A 22,758-nucleotide genomic window follows, 5' to 3' on the forward strand; every position below is an offset into this window, starting at 1 on the left:
AGGGGTGCATGTTCCATGGGGTTGTAGAGGGGCCGCATCTTAAAGACGAGGACTTGGACTATAAATTAGTAAATCTCCAACCAACATAGACAGAACCCATAACTACACAAGGACCTGTGCGTTTATATTAATAAATGTCGTCATCCAGAATAGCTTTTTTTTTTCATTGTTCCATGACTGAGAATTTCAGTAAAACGTTGTGCAAAAATAAAATCATCCATCCATTTATCGAAGGGTATTATGTGTATAGAAAGCACATCTCAGTACACTTGTACCTTGCTTGATTTTCAGGATGAATTCTAGGAAGGAGAATACTTATGGAGTCATCACCAAAAGAGGTCATTGTAACATTATGGACAGAGATGTGTCTAACAGTGCTTGTGTGTCAAGATCCTTCAGTGAATCCTGTCCTGCTCTGGTGCTCTGGCCCAGAGTAATGACCCATCCAGAGTTCAGTGTAGAGAGGATGCGTGTGAGAGCTTGTGAGGGTGGGTTGGGACCAGCGTCATGGCACTCAGGGCTGCCCTATGAAGTGGGTCATGGCTAGAGACAACAGCCTCATGCATTGTCAGGCGAAGCTTAACAGCCTTTGATGTTACCAGAGAGAAGTCTCTGCATTAGGGAGAGCTACAAAACCAAAGAAAGGCAAGAGGGTGCAAATGTGTGTCTCGTCAATTAGTTCAAGTGTATTATGTCTTTTGAAAAGACATAATGTAGGAACATTATATGAATATTATGAACACTGGATGTGATGAGGAAGTCCATAGAAATTGGCATGGAGAAGGTGCAGCCAGCAATGGCCCACACTCACTGTGAGTGTCAAACTGGCTGTGTGAGCACCAGCAAAAGGCAGAGCTTCCAGCTGGGTTCCTTGCACAGCGGAGCACAGCAACACGACGGGCAGCCATTGCCCCAGGTCCCTGGCACCGTGAGCACAATCCAAGCAGATGTCCTTTTTAAAGCTCCACAAGTTGTAAATATTTAGATGGGGAGGATCAAGGGCATTATGTTAAATCATGGCTCTGTGGCAAGAGCTAAATGAGACACCAGTATCTATAACTATAAAGTACATGGTATATAGAAATATATGATATTTCATATATTTCATATAAAGCCACACAGATAAAAATAGAAAATAGTGCAAATGCTCAATAAAGCAAGCTGCATCAGTGGAGAGAAAACCAGAGTTAATGATTCAGGTTGATGCCTGAACTACGAGGCATTTTCTGCTTTTATTTCATATTTCCAGGATCCAGAGTAGGTATTTTCTAGATTATCATATGATATTGAACATTTTGCACAATATCTCATAGCTTATTTATTCCGTGCAGTTTCAAATCCATGTCAACTCACCTTGTACTTCCAAGTTGAAAATCTTCTCTGCAGTTCCAGCAATGTTGATTGCTCGGCAGGTGTATCTCCCTGCGTCACCAGTTGCAGTCTTGTGCACTCTCAGGGTCTTTCCTCTGTTCAATATCTGTATGGCATGACTGCCTCTAACCTGGAGGATATATTGAAAAAATATTTTATCATGTAACATTCGATATACACAATTATGCAAATAGCAAATTTCAGGCTTCTGGAAACATGTTTTGGGCATCTGACTTGATACTGTTCTGTTTGTGGAATGTATTCACTCACAGCAGTAGTTTGACAATTCTAGTACCTCGAGGATTTGTAGATGTGAGAGGAATGAATCAGAGGAATATATCGGGTAGACGCACAGAATAGGTGAATCAAGGACCAGAGAACATAGGTTTAAGGTGAAGGGGAAAAGATTTAACAGGAATCTGAGGAGTAACTTTTTCACACAAAGGGTGGCAGGTGAATGGAACAAGCTGCCAGTTGAGGCAGGGACTATCCCAATGTTTAAGAAACAGTTAGACAGGTACATGGATAGGACAGGTTTGGAGGGATATGGACCAAACACAGGCAGTTGGAACTAGTGTAGCTGGGATATGTTGGCCGGTGTGGGCAAGTTGGGCCGAAGGGCCTATTTCCACACGTATCACTCAATGACTCTATGAAGGGCCTTTTTCCACACTGTATCACTCTATGACTCTTTGAAGGGCCTGTTTCCGCACTGTAAAATACTCTATGACTCAATATCTCAGTACTGAAGAAGGGTCCCGAGCCGAAACATCATTTATTTATTTCCTCTCGAGATGCTGCCTGAACCGTGAGTTACTCCAGCATTTTGTGCCTTTACCAGTCATTATTTTCATTAGTCATTATCTTTATTTGTGTCTATCATAGATATAAAACAGCATCTGCAGTTCATTTTTATTTCATTCTTCGGATCTGCTGGTAAAGACAGCATTCACTGTCAATGACAAGAAGTGCCTGAAAAGACGGTGCCCATTATTCTATCGGTTTAATATTAATGGAGCCCTAAATGATCCTCAATAAATGCTTATCCGAACAGTTTGACAAGTGATCACCTACCGGGAGTCCATCTTTGTACCAGGATATAATAGGAGCAGGGTGTCCCGACACGTCACAGAAGAGGTTGATGGGTTGGTTCATGACCACTGAGAGATTGGCTGGCTTTCCATCATCCCTGATATCAGGAGGGACTGGAAAAAAGAGAAGATGTTACACAAATTATTGTTATTCCTCCAAATAAAATGCAATCAACTTATCAAATTATTTGAATGAAAACCACTTGTCATCAAAAAATGGTGTAAAATTTCAGCGTTGCAGGCTCGAGTGGAGATTAGTTTGTGGCCTCAAATAGTGTACAAAATTAATATTTATTGCTTCAATTAGAATAGTGCTGCATGGGACCACATGCAAGTTTGATAGGAGTGTTCCCACACAGGGCTGCTGGAATGAGCTTTGTCTATTGTTGCACAATTTCCAGCCTGGTTTTCTCCTCATTGTTCCATCTCCAAGATGCTCAGTGAGAGCAAGAAAGGTAAAGGAAGATTGTCAAATTTAGTCTCCTGATAATATTGTGCTTCACAAAACAAATAACAGTTTTTGAAATGGAGTAACATTACAAATCAAGTAAAATAGGTCAATATGGAAAAATGTTTGCCCACATTAAAGTCCTAAAGATAATGGCGATGTGAATGAACACAAGATCTTTTCTATTTGTACTGGTGGAAGGATGAATGTGACCAATCTGTTAGGAAATGGGGATAATGCTTGCTCTCTCAGCCAATGTGAACAAGCAACGTGGCATTCAGTTTACTGCCTCCGAAAAAATTTGGCACCTTAGACAGAAACACAATCCTTCAGCACTTTACTCAGCATCTGCAACTGGGTGTACCCAAATGTCTGGGGCAGTGGAGGGGGGGAGGGGGGAGAATAGGAGGTTGGAACTCAAATCCTCTGACTTGCTGAGCCAAGACTGCCATTGATGTTTATAAGTTGATTTTGAGGGCGTGCAGCGTAGGTTTACTAGGTTAATTCCCGGAATGGCGGGACTGTCATATGTTGAAAGACTGGAGCGACTAGGCTTGTATACAATGGAATTTAGAAGGATGAGAGGAGATCTTATCGAAACGTATAAGATTATTAAGGGGTTGGACACGTTAGAGGCAGGAAACATGTTCCCAATGTTGGGGGAGTCCAGAACAAGGGGCCACAGTTTAAGAATAAGAGGTAGGCCATTTAGAACTGAGTTGAGGAAAAACTTTTTCAGTCAGAGAGTTGTGAATCTGTGGAATTCTCTGCCTCAGAAGGCAGTGGAGGCCAATTCTCTGAATGCATTCAAGAGAGCTAGATAGAGCTCTTAAGGGTAGCGGAGTCAGGGGGTATGGGGAGAAGGCAGGAACGGGGTACTGATTGAGAATGATCAGCCATGATCACATTGAATGGCGGTGCTGGCTCGAAGGGCCGAATGGCCTCCTCCTGCACCTATTGTCTATTGTTTATTGATTTTAAAGGGCTAGAAAGGATGCATTAGATGGCAGCAAAGTTAAACTATAATCCAGTTGAGCATTCAAGGCTATTATAAATTACTTTTGTTTAATCTCCGCAAGTGATATTTTAGCCTTTGGTTTGGAGAACATTAATATTAATTTGTAACTTTACCGGTACTCACCATGGACCTTGAGCTGGTACTTTCTTTCTGTTGCTCCAGCCTCATTGACTGCCACACAGACATACTCTCCATTGTCATGTGGGGAAACTGTATCAATGAGCAAGGTTCCATCATCCAAAATGGAAACACCAGGCTCACTTCCAGTTAACTCTCTTCCATTGCGTAGCCACTTAATTACAGGTTTTGGAGTACCTAATAACAGAGAATTACAAACTACATGATAAAACTATTCTCTTTAATAAGTACAGTCTCTGTAATTTGTCAAGAAAACACAGCAGTTACCTTTAAGAACTAATCAATTTCACATGAACTATGCATTTGTCATCTGACATGGTGCTAAGCTAAAGCTGGGGAGAATGGTACTATTAAGTGCACCCAATAAACAACCTACAGAAAGGCTTCCATGGAAAATATGTAGTGCTTTGTAGTGCATATAGTTGCGAGGTCATGTTGCAGTTGTATAAGATGTTGGTGAGGCTGCTTAGAGTATTGCATTCAGTTTTGGGTACCATTTTAAAAAAGAAAGATGTTGCCAAGCTGGAAAGGGTGCAGAGAAGATTTACGAGGATGTTGCCAGGACTCGAGAGCCTGAGCTATAGGAAGAGGTTGAGCAGGCTACGACTCTATTCCTTGGAGTGCAGAAATCCTTTAGAAGTGTACAATTTAGCCAGTACTGCATCTCCTCATTCTTTCTGCCAGACGTGCACCTCTTCACATTAAAAAAAAACTTAATCGACTGCTTGTCAGTCCGTCTATATACTAAAACTCTTGTTTGTTTGTTTTGTTTGTTCCTGAACTACAGCTAAAATGGTACACGATAATGTGACAATTTTAGGCCCACCTTGCTCACCGTCGTCCCTTTGGTGCTGATGGAAGGAGTTTCATTGAAATCGGTGTTATATTTTAAAAGTTATCCACATTTTAAAGTTTAAATCTATCTCCTAGGGAGGGTGGGGGGATGGAGGGGGGGAAGGAGGGAGGGGGCGAAGAGGGAGGGTAAGGGGGGGTTGAGGGGGATGGAATGGGGGGAGGGGAATGAGGGAAGGAGGAGGGGAGGGGAGGGAGGGAGGGGGAGGGGGGAGGGAGGGAGGGGGAGGGGGAGAGGGGGGGAGGGGGAGAGGGGGAGGGGGAGGGGGAGGGGGAGGGGGAGGGGAGGAGGGAGGGGAGGAGGGAGGGGGGAGGGAGGGGGAGGGAGGGGGGGAGGGAGGGGGGGAGGGAGGGGGGAGGGAGGGGGGAGGGAGGGGGGGAGGGGGGGAGGGAGGGGGGGGAGGGAGGGGGGGAGGGAGGGGGGGAGGGGGGGAGGGGGGGAGGGAGGGGGGAGGGAGGGAGGGAGGAGGAAGAGGGAGGGAAGAGGGAGGGAGGAAGGAGGGGGAGGGGAGGGGGGAGTGGGGGAAGAGAGGGTGCTGCACCAATGCAGGAGAGGTTTGGGCCCAACGGGTCCACTCGGCCTCCTAATCCTCTAGAAGTCTGCCACACTCTTCGATGTACACCACAATGCCAAGTTTAGCAATCCCTTCAAATGTAGGAGTTTTACCCAGCACTGCCTTGTCAAATGCGTCACAAAAAGCAGTGATCTTAGCTCTGATCCCTGGAGAACTTTATTGCTCCTAGTTTGAAAAACAACTTTTTGCAACAATGCTGATTTTTGCCCTTCAGCTGAATATTTATTTCTATGCTGCCAGCTTCTTTATTCCATGAACCTCAATTCTATGAATTTGCCTTTTAAAGAGATGTTTAGTTTTCTTTTCATAGAAAACACAAGCTCAAATTTATATGGCACCCCCACCAATTTCAATGATTTCACTGCAAATGCAGAATAACATCTGTTACAGATAAACTGCAGTTGTTACTCTCTTTTCTTTGCAAACTTTTTATGTTTTTAGTCAAATGATCTGGGTGTATTTAGGAACCATAGATTGTGACCTATTGAAAGAGAGAGACTTAACTTTTGAATTACTGATCCTTCCTGCCTATTAATGGGTGAACTATGACTATTGGCTCACTATGAATCATGATTGCTGCTGAAAATTACTTGGAATCGAGTTCATAACCTCTACCCCTGCATTAATTTGTAACATTCCCCCGGTGGATAAAACCAACATTTCTGATTAAAAAATATGAATCAATCTTTCAATAAAAACAACCTTCCAGCCATCTTCTATTCAAGAATTGTGTTACATATCAATCCACATGAAACTATATCAAATAATGAGTCTACAATGTCCCAAGATATTTTGCAAACCTGTTGCTAGCAGTCAGGATGGTAGCATATGAAGTGCAGCATGTACATCATCCAGGATAATATGGGGCAGAGTTCACACCATTTCTGAGAGAACCATCTGAAACACAGTGTGAAGTATCTCCCAGAAGACGTGCAGCACAATTTGATATTATAGCGTCTGTCCACACGTACAGTGGGGTGTGAATGATGCACTGAATTATGTGTTCCCAAGGACTAGCATTCTCCTTACTTTACAAACAATATCAAGAGCATATAATGAAATAAAACAACTCAAAAGAACATAAATGTATCCTTAACTCATTCAAGTCAAAGTCATTCATAGAAAAGGCCTAATGTGAGATGAAAAATGATAATATAGGCTCAAAGAAAAATACTAATTATTATCCTTGTCACATTGGATATCATGAGGCTGTCGGATATGCTGCACAGAAACAGGTGAGTATGCCAAAATAATGCTCACAATTTTTCCATTGTTCTTCCTCAAAAGATATCAGTATAAATCCTCAATCTCTTTAATTCCATTCCTTTCTCCTTTCTCTATGTAGTGAGTTTCAGGTCTCACCACGTTTTAGGTGAGATGTTTTCTTCTAAGTTTCCTACTGCATTTCTATGTGTACGTAGCAAAATGGGACATCTATCCATATTCTTCCCATGATTGAAAACATTTTCTCTGTATTTACTCCGTTTACTCTGGGTGGTGCAGCGGTAGAGTTGCTGCCTTTCAGCGCTTACAGCGCCGGAGCCCCGGGTTTAATCCTGACAATGGGTGCTGTCTGTACAGAGTTTGTACATTTTCCATGTGACCGCGTGGGTTTTCTCCCAGATCCACAGTTTCCTCCCACACTCCAAAGACGTACAGGTTTGTAGATTAATTGGCTTGGTATAAATGTAGATTGGCCCCAGTGTGTTAGGATGGTGTTAATGTGCGGGGATCGCTGGTCAGTGCGGACTCGGTGGGCCGAAGGGCCTTTTTCTGCGCTGTATCTCTAAAACTAAAACTAAAACATGATGTCATTTTAAACATCTTTGTTAGGTAAATTCTCAGGCTTTGTTTCGTAAAAGAGGGACATCTGTTTATCCTTAATTCACTCACATTTTTGTGAGCTAATTTATAAATGTTCCCTGCACACTTTCCATATAGTGACCAGACAGTCTGTTTGTGATCTAACCAACGTTTCTTTACAGCTTTAATAATAATAATAATAATGCATTACATTTATATAGCGCTTTTCAAACACTCAAAGACGCTTTACAGGGATTTCTAGAACATAGAGAAGTGAATAAATAGATAAATAAGTAAACGAACAGAGAATGGAGACAGAAGGTGAGGTGACCTTCAGTGGTTGAAGGCAGTGCTGAACAGGTGAGACTTCAGTGATGTTTTGAATGTGGTGAGTAACTTCACCAGTTTTCAATTCTGTAGCTAAAGGAATTCCATTATTTTCCTACCTCCAATGAATAAACTGGGTATTTGAAGGTGATGCTGTAAAGCCAGTAAAAGCACAAAACATATTTACGTAGAATGCAATATACAGGTGCTCCCCGGCTTACGATGCTTCGACTTGCAATATTTTGACTTTGCGATGGTGCAAACGGCAGCGACCCGTAGCGAGCCACAGCTCGCTTCCGGCCACGTGACCAGGTGTTTTAAATGCATTTCAACTGACAATATTTTCAGTTTACGACGGGTATCTCAGAACATAACCCCATGGTAAGTTGAGGAGCACCTGTACATGATTCAATGGGTTATAAAATGTAGTATAAATACATTTCCCATTCATACCTTTGGCTGGGCACGGGAATGCAATACGCTGGTTTGCCAATCTCTCTTGGAAAGGAGTGTTATATGGAGGTCCTGGGTCTTCAACAGTAGGAGGTTCTACAATACAATGGAAATAATATCAACAGACCACTCAGTTCATCATGTCCACAAGGCTAAAAGCAGTGCATGAAAGACTCAGAACTGGTTTAGCCATCCTTCACTCGAGTCTTCACTGGTCTTGCAAAATCACCATCAACATTTAGAATAACCAGCAATCCGAAGATAATCCTGCTTCATTTCTCCCTTCTGATCATCTCCAAAATAGCCTATTTGATCCAGTGCATCAGATTTCCGATCCAAAGTGTCAAGTAGTCTAGTATTAGTCAATAGTCAATAGTCAATTTATTTGTCACATACACCATAAATACGCAGTGAAATGAAAAATTACCCACAGTTCAACAATAAGACCAATAAAAATAAGCAATAAAAATAAGCAATAACACACACAATCATAAACCAACACCAAACAAAAAGAAACATCCATCACAGTGAGTCTCCTCCAGTCCCTTCCTCACTGTGATGGAAGGTCAGAATTTATTTTCTCTTCCCCTGCCGTCTTCTCCCGCGGTCAGGCTGTTGAAGTTGCCACGTCGGGGCGGTCGTGGCTCCCGACATTGAAGCCCCCGCCGGGCAGAGAAAATCTTAAACAATGCAACGGAGAAGACCTCAATGTCACCAAAACATCATCTCCAGTTCATCGAGCTTTCAAATCTATTAAACGTTTCAGAATGTTGAAGTAAAAAATCCAATTTTGCATTGTGATTGCAATTGCATTTTGCATAGGGAAGAACTGCACTCAACAAGTGAAAACATCCAATGACAACATCCAAAGACAGACGGTTGATAGATTAATTCGGCACTGTAAATTGCCCCAGGAAGTGAATGGTAGTATCTGGGGGAAGTATCAAAGAATATACTTGGCAGCACAAAGGTAGAGTTGTTTCCTTACAGCCACAGTGTTGGGGGGTGGGGGGGAGGGGGGTTGTGGGTGGGGAGATAATACAGAACAATACATGTATAATCAAATTTACAATGTATAATCGAATTTATAATGTAGGTATCATTGGGTACGATGAGCTGTAACATGTATGTGTTTTGTTAAAATTTAAATAAAATTAATAAAAATTTTAAAAAACACTGAAATATCGAGCACCAAAGCTGGTTCTCATGTATTTGCATACACACATGCTGAAAGCACTCGACTTGGGGCAACAACTCCACTCCTTCATTGTAAATAGTTTCATAACCTCAGATATTTGTCCCCTCATTTTCAACCCATCATCACCAACATCCTTGCCCTACCCTGGTTCCTTTTATTGGACATTTTCTGGATGGTGCTTCATCATCCAAATCTATGCCCATTTTAGTTCATCATTCCAACATCATCTGATCCCTCTCCTCTAATCCCTTTCTCAGTGGACCTGACTTGGGTTGGTTTTACTCTGATTCATTCAATCATGTCAAGGACAATGTGTTCACTGAATTATCCGGTGAATAGAGAAAATCTAATTAGTGAGAAGGGAATTGCTAACTATAGAACAGAAATTGAAGATGAAAAGGGCTGTAACCAGACTCTGTTTTCACATGAGGTTTCTACATAACCACATATTAGATCATGTTAGAACATTGACAGCCAAAATAAATAGCCTCCTTCTGAAGAGCAAAAATTCTAGTGTAGCATTTCTTCAATGCCTGTAATCCTTTGCATTGAGGAGGCCCTAGACCACAGATACATGCACAAAAGTATTTTTGGCTCTGATCTCCTGGCATTGTGGAAATTGGAGATCATGGAGAAAGGTTTGAGAGAGTGGGTTGGGGAGCAGAAAAGAGTGGGAGAATGGAGAAAGCCTTGCAAGAAAGCATGCAAGACTGCAAGAGGGCAAATTGGATTGGGGAAAGTGGGTGAGGAGTGAGATGAGGATTATGTTTGCTTGAGGTGGTGGCACTGGTGGCAAGGTCCATGATGTGTCAACTCAAGTTTTAGTAGTGGGGGGGGGGGGGGGTGAGGGCTGAGGAAATGTTGGGGTGGAGTCTACAAGGGAGGGCAGGGGAGCTACCTCCTAAAGCATGAAAAACTGATATTGTTGTCCCACTGTTGAAGATATGCACAGCAAAATGTTCCACATTCCAGAGGGAGTGAGTTGAATACTATCCACTGAGGTGTAGAGTGTCTTATGTGTAAATTGTTGGTATCCACTGGCTTGCCGAAGTCTAGTTCTTGTCGATTGAAGGCTCTATTGGTTTGGCCAGCATATATATTACTCAGGGTTCCCTTTAAAAAGTAAGCAATGCCAACATAAATATTACCACAAATGGACCACTATTTTTTTAACTGCATTGGTGACATTTTTATTGAAAACATAGGGGCCTAGGAATTTTATCACATTGCACAAAGTTTTATGAGGTATATAAGAAAAATGTTATTAAAATTCCCCTGATGGATGGAAAATTGATCTGGATCTTTTCTGGCTGTGAGTTCCATCCCTGCAGGCCACTGGGCATGCACAGTCACCTTCAGTGCAATATGAAGCTCAATTGACATGACTTGTGCAAACATCTTCTCCACAGTAGAGGCCTGAACATTGAAGCGGAACTTAACGAGAGGGTTGCAGTTCACCCTCAGCTAATGCTATTGGCGAGTCAAGGATTTCATCTTAGTTTAGTTTAGCGATACAGCGCGGAAACAGGCCCATCGGCCCACCGGATCCGCGCTGATCATTGGTCCCCGATCCCCACATATTAACACTATCCTACACACACTAGGGAGAATTTTTACATTTACCAAGCCAATTAACCTACATACCTGTACGTCTTTGGAGGGTGGGAGGAAACTGAAGATCTCGGAGAAAACCCACGCAGGTCACGGGGAGAACGTACATACTCCGTACAGACAGCACCCTTAGACAGGATCGAACACGGGTCTGCGGCGCTGCATTCACTGTCAGGCAGTAACTCTACCGCTGTGCCACCATGCCGCCCATTTTGCTCAATGATAACCTTTCCTTTAACCTGTCGTCCCTGGTGATTGTTCACACTACCACACACCTGGACTAAATGCTCTCCGATCCCTTCTTGCTCCGCTGCCCTCCCTTGTACCTGATTAAAACATATTCCTGTAAATTATAGAATTTTTATAAATATATTTTTTAAGTGAAAAGTTAATTTCACACCATTAATGATTACAATGCAGAGATTGAATTTTATTGCCTTCCATCACAGTGAGGAATGTGGAATCCACTGTGATGGATGTTTATGTTAACTTTTATGTGGTTGTGTGTCTTGTTGCTTTTCACTTAGTGTGGCTGCATGGTAACTCAAATTTCACTGTACCTTAATTGGTCAATGTGACAATAAACTGACCTTGAAACCTTGAAATGTGATCTCAAATAACAGTCCCGTGTTGCGCAGAATCAGAATCATTAAAAGCAAAAGGATCCATTTTCTGCAAATGATTTGCACCTTCTTTTACAGAATGGTGAACTCATTAGCCAGCATTTGAGGAACGTCAGCATTGAATCCGATGGCAGTTTGTTGATCTCTTCACCAAGTGGCAGAGAGACTGGGGAATTTGTGTGCACAGCCACAAACGCTGCAGGTTATACCTCACGCAAGGTTCAGCTGACAGTTTATGATACGAGTACATATTTAATCTCTCTGTACAATCTAATTTATTGGTCGGAGATTGCAGGTCCTGGCTTGTGGAATATGTCCTCGATTGTTAAGTGTTGACCCATCTTTAGACCATGTTTCTGTAATGATCACATGTCCATCTCTGCCCTCAGTTGATTGCGTATATCCTCAGAATCTCAGCATCAAAGCACAAACAACTGAGCCCTGTCAAAAAGCTTTGTTTCCTTTTTCTCAATCCTTGTTTCCCCTCAACTCATTCATCAAACCTTCCAGGCTTGTTTATTAAACCTCTATCTTTCACAATCAATATTGTCTATCTCCATTCTGATGCAGGAAAAATGTTCCCCATGTTGGAGGAGTCCAGAACCAGGGTTTACCTTTTAAGAATAAGGGCGTAGGCCGTTTAGGACTGAGATGAGGAAAAACATCTTCACCCAGAGAGTTGTGAATCTGTGGAATTATCTGCTACAGAAGGCAGTGGAGGCCAATTCACTGGATGTTTTCAAGAGAGTGTTAGATTTAGCTCTTAGGGCTAAAGGAATCAAGGGATATGGGGAAAAAGCAGGAACGGGTTATTGATTTTAGATGATCAGCCATGATCATATTGAATGCTGGCTCGAAGGGTCTACTCCTGCACCTTTTTTCTATGTTTTTAACTCTTTGCCTTCTATGAGTAAGCCAGTTCTGAATCAGTACGACCAAGTCATCATGCATCCAGTGCATCTTAATCTTCTGGATCAGCCTACCATGGGGAACTTTAACAAATACGATACTAAAATCCATGTAGATAACATCCACTGCCCTCCCCTCATTGAACACCTGCATCACATCCTCAAAAAACTAGATTAACTCCTACAGCTATTTTTCTATGTTTCTAAATACGTACCGTGAACCTGTAGAGTTGTATTTACTTCATGTTGACCAGCCACATTCTTGGCGACACACGTATAAGGTCCATCATCACTGAGTTGGACCCGCTTAATGGTCAGCGTTCCTTCTACATTCACACGGTACTGCTCCTTATTGAAGTGAATGCTTCTCCCTCCTTTATACCAGGTTATGGTTGGAGTTGGCACACCCTGTGCATTGCAGGGGATGTCGATCCTGTGCCCAGACTGGACTTTCATAATGCGGGGTCCAGACTGAATTCTTGGAGGAACTAAAAAACAGCAGACAGCACAATTTTCAGATAGAATCGCCATCTCTCAGCATTTCACTTCAAATTCTCATCATAACCATATGAGACAAAATTAAGTTTGTCCTATATGATTTGCTTGCAGGTAATTCCCCACAGCAGGAACATGCGATACAAAATATATCCAATTCTCCCCATGTTCACTTCCATTAACACCAGTATTCATCAGCATTACTCTGTTGCACAACTTTTGCCTAATTCACTCAAGATAAAAGCATGTAGCATGGAGTTGAGTTTAAAGTACTGCTTTCTGCAAAGAAGTTCTAATTTTAGGAATGCCAGGACTGCACTCTTTATGACAGTAACATCTTTTTGTGAGTGTATTGATACCATGAATGTAACTAAAAATTACCTCACAGGAAGAGACATTTAGCTTCATATCAGAAACAAATCCACCACTAACCACCACCAATCTCCACCCTCTCCCCACCCACCAACACCATCACAGACCGGCCTCTACCGACCGATGTGGAAATACTCTCCACCATCAGCTTTGCATAAACTAACAATTACATTTTGGTCCCCATCACTAAATCATTGGTATATTTCTCTACTTACCAGGCAGCATCTTCTTTGAGATCGCTCACTTTTTTTTTTTAAGGCCATTACTACAAAAAAACAGTATACCCTGAAAACCATATTTCTTAGACTTTGAGACCTTGGTTTGCTTCGAACAACTTTTACTGACAAAATGTAATTATTTGGGTTTGTGATAGGTGTAATGTGAGGCAAAAAACACTGGCTGTTAATGCTGGGGTGACAAGACTGCACTTCCACCATGTGCACAAGTTCATTTAAACTGGAATTTGTTATTTGAGGTAATTGTTCCTTCACAGATTCTTTGATTAACAGTCCTTGTTGTTAGACTTGGCACTCGAATCAATGTAAGAGCATCAAGGTGGGATACATGGCTAATAAATACACCAGTAACAGGAAAAAAAGTGACTATTTAATGGTGTAACATGACATTTTATATTAGCATACTCTCTGAGCTTGCACATGTAATTCTACAGACATAACTAAAAGGTGTTTAGGGTAGCACAGTGGCACAACATCAGAGTTTCATTCTTACAGCACCAGAGACCCGGGTTCGATCCTCACTATGAGTGCTGTCTGTATGGAGTTTGTACATTCTCCCTGTGACTGTGTAGGTTTTCTCCAGGCGCTCCGGTTTCCTCTCACACTCCGAAGATGTACAGGTTTGTAAGTTACTTGGCTTCTGAACATTGTAGACTGTCCCTACTGTGTGGGATGGAGCTCATGTACGGGGTTATCGCTGGTCGGTGTGGACTCAGTGGGACGAGGGCCTACTTCCACGTTGCATCTCTAAAGTCTAAAATCTAAAGAGGTTTTTTAATTTTTCTTGCGTTTGATTTGCTTTTCTGATCTGGCCGCAATTGGAGTACGTATTGCGCTCAATTCTGGTTTTCATATTATAAGATGTAACGGCTTTAGAGGGTCCAGAAAAGATTTATGAGAATGTTACAAGAGCAGATTAGAGAGGCTGTCAGAATATCTGATAGAAGTACATGAAATAATGAGGGGTCTGAACAGAATGGGCAGTAGGAGGTTGCGCCCTTTGGTGGAGGGGTTGTGGACTAAATGTTACAGGTCTAACGTAAAGGGGGATAGAATTAAGAGTGACACAAGGAGAAACAATTATGCATCCTTTGGAATGCGCTGTCTGCAGATGTGGTGGAAAAACTTCTATTCTGGCCTTCAAGGGAGAATGAGATAAACATTAGGTGAAGAAAAAAATGGCAAGATTGGTATCAGGGGATGGAATTGGTGAATTGTTTGTGTAGAGAGCTGGCACAAAAAACCGAATAGCCTTCTGTGCTGTAATCATTCTAGTATTCTCTTAAAACCATGCAGATTACATGTCCCGATAGAGCTAACAACACTTGTTATTTCCAGAATCCATAGTCGCAGGATCTGAATTCATTGAAAGTAGACAGCTCTGACTGAAATCTTTCGTATGCATCTTAAAACGGAGCATCTCATTAGCTATGTCATGGCATTAAGTCATGGCAGAGAGTGGACAAATCAACTGCTTCATTCAATTCTGGATACCTTCACATGGAGAAGGAGGAGGAGAAGAGGCCCTCTAATTTCAGGGCCCAGTAAATCCTCTAGACAATCCAATAATCAAGTTACAGAGGATAGAGGTCACCCTGGACCATCCCCAGATGTCAAGCTCCAAGGACACATGCAGTGCTGCAAAATGTTTCACAACTTTACAAGTATGATTAAGGTCAGTGAAAACAGCAAATTCATGCCACAGCAGCACCATTAGCCTCACACATTATTCGGCAACAGACATCGCGCATTTAACAACAATTTCTATCAAATAGATCCTTGGTTCTACTGCATCTCATATCTTCTTCCATTCCAGTTTTGACACCTACATCTCACAATATCTGCACACCACTCACTGACAAATGACCCAAACACTTTGTAAGGCATTCAGGCATTCTTCTGCTTTGCAGGAGATGTCTATGTGTTCCTGGTGCCAGCAGCAGCAACCTGGTGCAGGCATAAGAAGGGATGAGACAACCCATAACACAGGGCATTAATTATATTATTGCACCCATTTTGGCGATGTTACTGTCAAAAATACTTTACATGAGAATTGGTGTTATCAATTTGTCTCTGTCAAATGCTTCTGCACTGAACAGTCTGCCAAGTAGTGTTAATTTTTCCAAAGAGCCCCTCGTCACAAATAAACAAAACTGGGGGCAAATTGGTGCCTGAAGCACCACACAAGAAAGCACAGCCGACACATCCCAGTGGAGATTCTTATGGTAAAAAGCCATTCTTTTTCTTAAACTCCCCATTTGTGAAACCCCAAATTCTCTGTCAGCGCAGTGAATGTGAACACTGTTCCTTTGTTGCTGCCTGCAAAGTCTGGAATTTGGTCCACAAAACCTGAAAAGGAATTGAACATCTGGACTGCTTTAAAAATATATCATGTCCAACAAATATAGGGTCTCAAGATCCTGTACATACAATATAATGACTTCTGCAAAAAGTAATCTACTTTCAATAACTTCTATATTATTTCATCACTTGAAAATGTTCTATTTATAACCGTGCTCCCAAACTTCATTTCAAATCGCTTTAGAAGCTGGTCCCAAAAATACATTTCTAAAGCTGCAACTGTTATTTCTGTTAACAGTACTCTTAGCAATCTTAAAAGGATGGTGAATATTTGAAAACAAAAGGATGGTGAATATTTGAAAACAAGCATTAGGAAATATTCTGTCATAGAATATTGTTAGGCTTCTTTTCTAAGAAAATGAGATGTGGGTGACTTTCATCATAATTATGGTATTTATTGGCATTTTTATACTGTTCATCTTAAACCATGTGAATCACATCTCTGGCATGCTACAAATTTAAATGGTACACACTGTTCTTGACAATCATTTATTAAAGAAAGGCTGACCTTCCTTAACCCTAGCTTTGATCAGGATCGTTCTACCCTGTGGGTACAATCCCTGCAATGTTTCAGAGACTCATTTAGAGCACTGCAGGACAAAAGGTGAAACTCTAAGAAGAGGCTTATTCAATAACAAGTCAGGGTATAGGGCACTACTAATCCAGGCTTATTTCTATACTTTTCAATTTTAGTACAATTGCAATAGAGGAAGGTCTTGTTAAATAAAAGATAAAACATATTACAGGGTTAGTTTTGGTCATGAAGAAAATAAATTGTAAGAATTTTTTGAAACTACGGATTATAAACAGGGAAGTTTGTTACATGATGATTTGAAGTAACATAGGACAGTTGAAGATGTTTGCGGAACGAGGCGAGATTGTCACAGTACATGAATGTTATTCTTTTCTGAAAATGTCTCATATTTGTTGCTAATCTGTATGCTTCATAATTTTAGTGCTTTTAAATTTTAATTAATTTTGTTTTTAATTTAGAGATCGTGCTGTTTACAAGGCCACCCGAAGACCTTCTGACCACCAACACTTTTAAAGCTTTCGCCATTAAAAAAAAAATCATCTTTTGGTGTTTTTCTATCAAAATGGATGCCTCACAATTTCCTCTGTATATTCCATCCACCATGTCTTTGCTCATTCACTTAGCCTGTCTATATAGTCATAGAGTGATACAGTGTGGAAACAGGCCCTTCGGCCCAACTCGCCCACACCAGCCAACAATGTCCCAGCTACGCTAGTCCCACTTGCTTGCGCTTGGTCCATATCCCTCCAAACCTGTCCTATCCATGTACCTGTCTAACTGTTTCTTAAACGATGGGATAGTTCCAGCTACTACTACCTCCTCTGGCAGCTTGTTCCATACACCCACCACCCTTTATGTGAAAAAGTTACCCCTCGGATTCCTATTAAATCTTTTCCCCTTCACCTTGAACCCATGCGCTCTGGTCCTCGATTCCCCTACTCTGGGCAAAAGACTGCATCTACCCGATCTATTCCTCTCATCATTTTGTATCCCTCTATCAGATCTCCCCTCATCCTCCTGCGCTCCATGGAATAGAAACCAGCCTACTCAACCTCTCCCTATAGCTCACACCCTCTAGTCCTGGCAACATCCTCGTAAAAATCTCCCTGATGTCTCTCTACATTCTCTTCATAATCCATAATATTATCTAATTTTGTATCATCAGCAAACTTGAATATATCACACCCGATTCCCTTATTCAAATGATTAACATAGATTGTGAACAGCTGTATCCACAGCAGCCCACTTGTCTCTGCTCCTCAACTATTTATTCCCATTCTCCTTTCTCCAATCATTATCCATCACATTAACTCTTATCTAAAATTTAAAATTGGATGTGCAATCTCTTCTGCGCCTGGAAGCCATTCTAAATGCAGATACAATAGATATAATTATCTACCTAGATTATAATTAAATTCAAAAATTAATTTCAAGATGTTTAAAACGATTAATTCATTATAGAAATGAGAGTGGAGTGCAAACGTCCATACACTACAACAAGGCACAAACAGATAGGCGTGGGAAATTTTGAATAAATTGATTCTCAGGTCAAATAAAGAAATTAGCAAGTTTTGAGTTTCTGCCCATGTTGTGTGTGACTTATCCAATGCTGATTGAACCATGTGTTTTATAGGAGAAGTGTAAATGTATGCCAATCCTCTGTGAGCAATAACAAAATATTAAAGCTCATTGAGCTGGTCTGGCTTAAATTGTGATTTGTTGTTGTGTGAGAGAATTATCCCTCAGCTTCAGACTTTTAACAGTGAAAGAACGACTAGTGTTATTACTGGTCTGCACCAGCATGGATACATACCATGGACATTCAGTCTAATGTATTGTGTAATGTTCCCAGCAATATTTGTAGCAACGCAAAAGTACATTCCAGTATCTGACAGTCTGGTTGCAATAATCTTCAGTGATCCAGAGGAAAGATGAGTGTGTCTAGAATACAAAATATATTCCAATTGAAAATCACCATTAGGCTAAAGTGTAAAACAAATATTTTTTTAATATTTCAATATAGATAGGGGACAGGGACCAAAATTAAGTTCAACAATTTAAGATCCTATCTACTGCCCCATTTTCTTTGGTAATGACTGCACTTTTCCATTTAAGGAGTTTTACTAGACTCTCTTTTGTTTCTTTATTTTAAAACTGGTAATCCAATGCAAAAAGTAAACAAGAATATTTTGGAAAAGCATTACATATCATTCAGTGTGCCCAGGAAAAGTAGACAGGTCAACATTTCCATCATCATCCTGCTGAACAGTTGAAAATGAAAGGACAAGAAAGACAACGAAACATGGGGGAAAAGGAGGGGTGAAACCAGTGATTATACTCCAATCACAATACAGGTGCTCCTCAACTTACGATGGGGTTATGTTCCGAGAAACCCATCGGAAACCGAAAATTTCGTAAGTCGAAATGCATTTAATACACGTGATCACGTGGCCGGAAGCGAGCTGCGGCTCGCCACGGGTCGCTGCTGTTTGCACCATCGCAAAGTAAAAATATCGTAAATCAAAGCATTGTCAGGCTTGTAATCTAGTGAGCTGAAGGATTTGCTACCCATATGATAAAAATTATAGAATCATAATTTCACAGGAAGAAATTAGAGAAATAAAAAAAACGTGCAAGCAGCTGAACAACAAGGAAATTAAAATAACAGAAATCAAGCACAGCTTGTTGTTGGTGATCAACATTTACAAAAATGTTGCAAAAGCTCCACGTCACTTCATTTTTTATTTGAAATAGGTTTAAACATTAAGAACTCATGTTGTAGATTGGTTCTTCTTCCATGTTGCGAAAACCTAAGCTATTTAACTGAAGAATTATGTTGGCGTACACTATTGAGAGGAGGTACATACATCGGTTAAAAATGTAATCCCAGTAATTCCTCCGTGCAGTTAAAACATTATGAAGAGCAAAGAAAAACGGTCAATGGAAACTAAACTTTATCTGAATCAGTAAATAACTTAAAGGTTCAAAATCAGCGATGCCAATAATAACCACATTTACTCGAGTGAAATATAACCCGAACCTTTAGTTGCAAAGTATGCCCCCGCACAATTTATGTGTCCAGCATTATCCCAAAGCTGTGCATAGCACACTTAATCGTGAAATGAGAGAAATGCTCTCAGGCAGATCCATGATTAATCTTATAGTTACCTTGGTGAGAAAGGAGAGATAAGTTGCATATTTTTGGCCCAGCGGATAATGGGAGGTGGAAAGCTATGGACCTCACAAGGCAACGTAATATCTTCTCCTTCTATCACAGATAATTCCACTGGACCTCTCCCTGCAGATCCTCCTCCCGACTCAGTAACAATTCTTGGTTTAACTGGAAGTAGAATTTGCTTGAGAATTAAAATAGTCAAACATTGCTCTGTTTGCAAACAAAATAACTAATTCTCAGAACTAAACTTGACAACCACAACTGCCCCACCCTATTATCTGCCAGGCTTCATCCTGCCACCCCTTTTCCAGAGTCGGTCTTTGTCCCACCCCCTCCCCTGACATCAGTCTGAAGAAGGGACTCGATCCGTAACGTCGCCCATTCCTTCTCTCCCGAGATGATGCCTGTCCCGCTGAGTTACTCCAGCATTTTGTGTCTGACCTTCCTGTCCTGGGTTTCCACCATTGACAGATGGAGGCCACATGCAAACTGGAGGAACAGCACCGCATATTCTGATTGGGTAGCTTCCAACATTGAATTCTCCAAAGCTAGGGAACCTTTTACAAACCCCAACCCCCCCCAAATCCCTGCTCCCCAACCACCACCCACCCCTCTCCAAACCACCCCGACTCCTCCCTTTCTCTTCGCATGCCTGTGCCCCACCTGGAATCTCACCTATTTATTTCCTCCGTCCACCCCCATCCCCTTCCTTCTACTTTCCTCCCTCTGGTTTTACAATCTGTAATTCTTCAAACTTGTCATACACCTTCCTTTCTTATCTCTAGCCTTTGTGACAACCATCTGCCTATCAACCCCTCCCCCCCCCCAGCCTCTGTCGCCACCCTTTCCCCTGCCTCTCCCTTTTCCAGCATTCTTCTCCCCCACCCCTACAATCAGTCTGAAGTGTCTCGACCCGAAATACCACCGTTCTACAAAGATGCTGTCTGACCCACTGGATTACTCCAGCACATTCTCTCCTTTTGTGTTTTAACCAGCGTCTGCAGTTCCTTGTTTCTCCATTCAAAATATGATTATTGATTCAGTTTAGTAATTGCTGTACTCCTGTCAACACTCAACACTCAAGGACACATTCCACAAGCCAGGACCTGCAATCTCCAACCAATAAATTAGATTGTACAAAGAGATTAAATATGTACTCGTACCATAAACTGTCAGCTGAACTTTGCGTGAGGTATAACCTGCAGCGTTTGTGGCTGTGCACACAAATTCTCCAGTCTCTCTGCCACTTGGTGAAGAGATCAGCAAACTGCCATCGGATTCAGTGCTGACATTCCTCAAATGCTGGCTAATGAGTTCACCATTCTGTAAAAGAAGATGCAAATCATTTGCAGAAAATGGATCATTTTGCTTTTAATGATTCTGATGAATATGCGCAACACAGGACTGTTATTTGAGATCACATTTCAACCCTGCATTGTAATCATTTCACTTAAAAAAATATTTATCAAAAATTCTATAATTTACAGGAGTATGTTATAATCAGGTACATAAAATCTTTGTTGCGAGAGGCTCATATCAACCTAGTGAAAAGCAGAGCACAAATCCAGAATTTAGAAACCTTGCAAATGCTAGAACTCAACAATCTTATCAGAAGGCATATATACTCTCAACGTTCCAAATGTTGGTCATTCTTATCAAAGTCTATATCCAATATATGTCATCCACACTATTTAAAATGCAGTTTTGAGAGGCTAAAGGTGGGGTCTCAGGAGCAATCAAAGCATTTCTGGAGATGGAGCTGACCTTTCCTCTCTGAGGCCCACTGCTTTGCAAAATCAGCCTTCCCAAAGAAGATTGCACTAGGGTGGGGTATAGCTGGAAGAAACAAGATGCTCCAAGGGGAAATAATCAACAAGCTCAAGCAGATCAAAGGATGACATGCCATGTTAATCTACACATATTAAACTTCAGATCAGTAACTTCTTTTCCTGCAATAAATTAAGCTGCAATTATTTAATTTGTTATTTGAGAGTCGAGAGTTATATTGCTCTATGCACTGAAATGGAAGAACAAAATTCTTCCTTGAAGCAGCAACACAACAGGTTTGTGAACACAGTACACAATGGCTTGGAAAATGAGAAATCCTTCAATACTGTGCAGCACTGATTTTCTATGGACCTCGACCTCTTCCAGTTTATACACTTCCTCTGGTGGTCAATTAGTAAAAGAATGGGGAGAATATAACGGGAGTGTGCAGTCATTTTTTGGTATCTATTTGCTGATCATATTAACTGAGCTTCTAATTCCATGGAGCTGAATATTCAAAGGAAAATCTTCACAAGATGAAGAATTTATACAAATCGTGTGCCGTGTGAAACATAATCACTCAATTGGTGTCATTTTTGAGCCTTGTAAAGTTGAAGTGGTCCAATGAACAATTATTTTTTTACATTCCAATGCAATGTTATATTGATACATGTGATCACGACGTTAGATTGCTTAGGTTCGATGCTCCTGATGAATTTCAAATGTGATTACCAATGCTAAAAATTAATTTCACTGCATATTTTTACAATCTTTTTGTAGTATCAATGGGACCGGCAACTCTAATGTTCCTCTCAGGTATCAGATAAATTGTGGTTCAAATAAACACCATGGGATAATATTGGAATGGGCTTTGCCATGTCTGGAGGAGATGTAGTAATCAATACTTCTGAAAATGTGAATTGATCAAATACATTCTATCAGGAATCTCCTCCATTCCATTATAATAAAGCAGTGTAGCAACTCAGCAGATCAAGCAGTATCTGTGGGGGGGGAAAAGAATTGTCACCATTTTGGGTCAAGACCCTGCAACAGGACCGGGAGTGGAGAGGGAAGGTAGCTGGTATCAGAAACAGAGGGGTCGGGGTAAAGCAGGGACTGGTAGATTACATTGTTGGTTTGCCTCCAGCTGTTTGTTTTTTGAACTCAAGTTCCTCAATCAGCTTTTTGTTCCATATCCTGCATTTGCAATCGCTTGGAAGTGGACAGTTGGACAAAGTACAGTTGGGGTCCGTTGCAGGTGTGCGTGAGTGAGACCCAGAGCTGTGGGAGAGTCAGAGCGAGGGCCTGCTGGTGCCGACGCATCGCAGACAGGGTACAACGCAGGTTGGATAAAGTACATTCTGAAGAAGGGTCTCGACCCGAAACGTCACCCGTTCCTTC

The 22,758-nt window shown here is 41.4% G+C and overlaps 1 protein-coding gene across 1 annotated transcript in view; it reads right to left on the reverse strand.

The window, feature by feature from the left end:
• Positions 1-22,758, reverse strand: part of hmcn1 (hemicentin 1) — a 365,295-nt gene that overhangs the window by 191,893 nt on the left and 150,644 nt on the right. The window contains exons 21-28 of the mRNA XM_078407604.1: positions 20,754-20,913; positions 19,584-19,755; positions 18,229-18,356; positions 12,632-12,904; positions 8,077-8,172; positions 4,052-4,243; positions 2,446-2,576; positions 1,354-1,501 (exon numbers count right to left, since the gene is read on the reverse strand). Coding sequence (XP_078263730.1) covers positions 1,354-1,501; positions 2,446-2,576; positions 4,052-4,243; positions 8,077-8,172; positions 12,632-12,904; positions 18,229-18,356; positions 19,584-19,755; positions 20,754-20,913 — 1,300 coding nt within the window. The remainder of the gene's footprint in view (positions 1-1,353; positions 1,502-2,445; positions 2,577-4,051; positions 4,244-8,076; positions 8,173-12,631; positions 12,905-18,228; positions 18,357-19,583; positions 19,756-20,753; positions 20,914-22,758) is intronic.

Source organism: Rhinoraja longicauda, chromosome 11 (assembly GCF_053455715.1).
Source record: "Rhinoraja longicauda isolate Sanriku21f chromosome 11, sRhiLon1.1, whole genome shotgun sequence".
Taxonomy (NCBI): domain Eukaryota; kingdom Metazoa; phylum Chordata; class Chondrichthyes; order Rajiformes; family Arhynchobatidae; genus Rhinoraja; species Rhinoraja longicauda.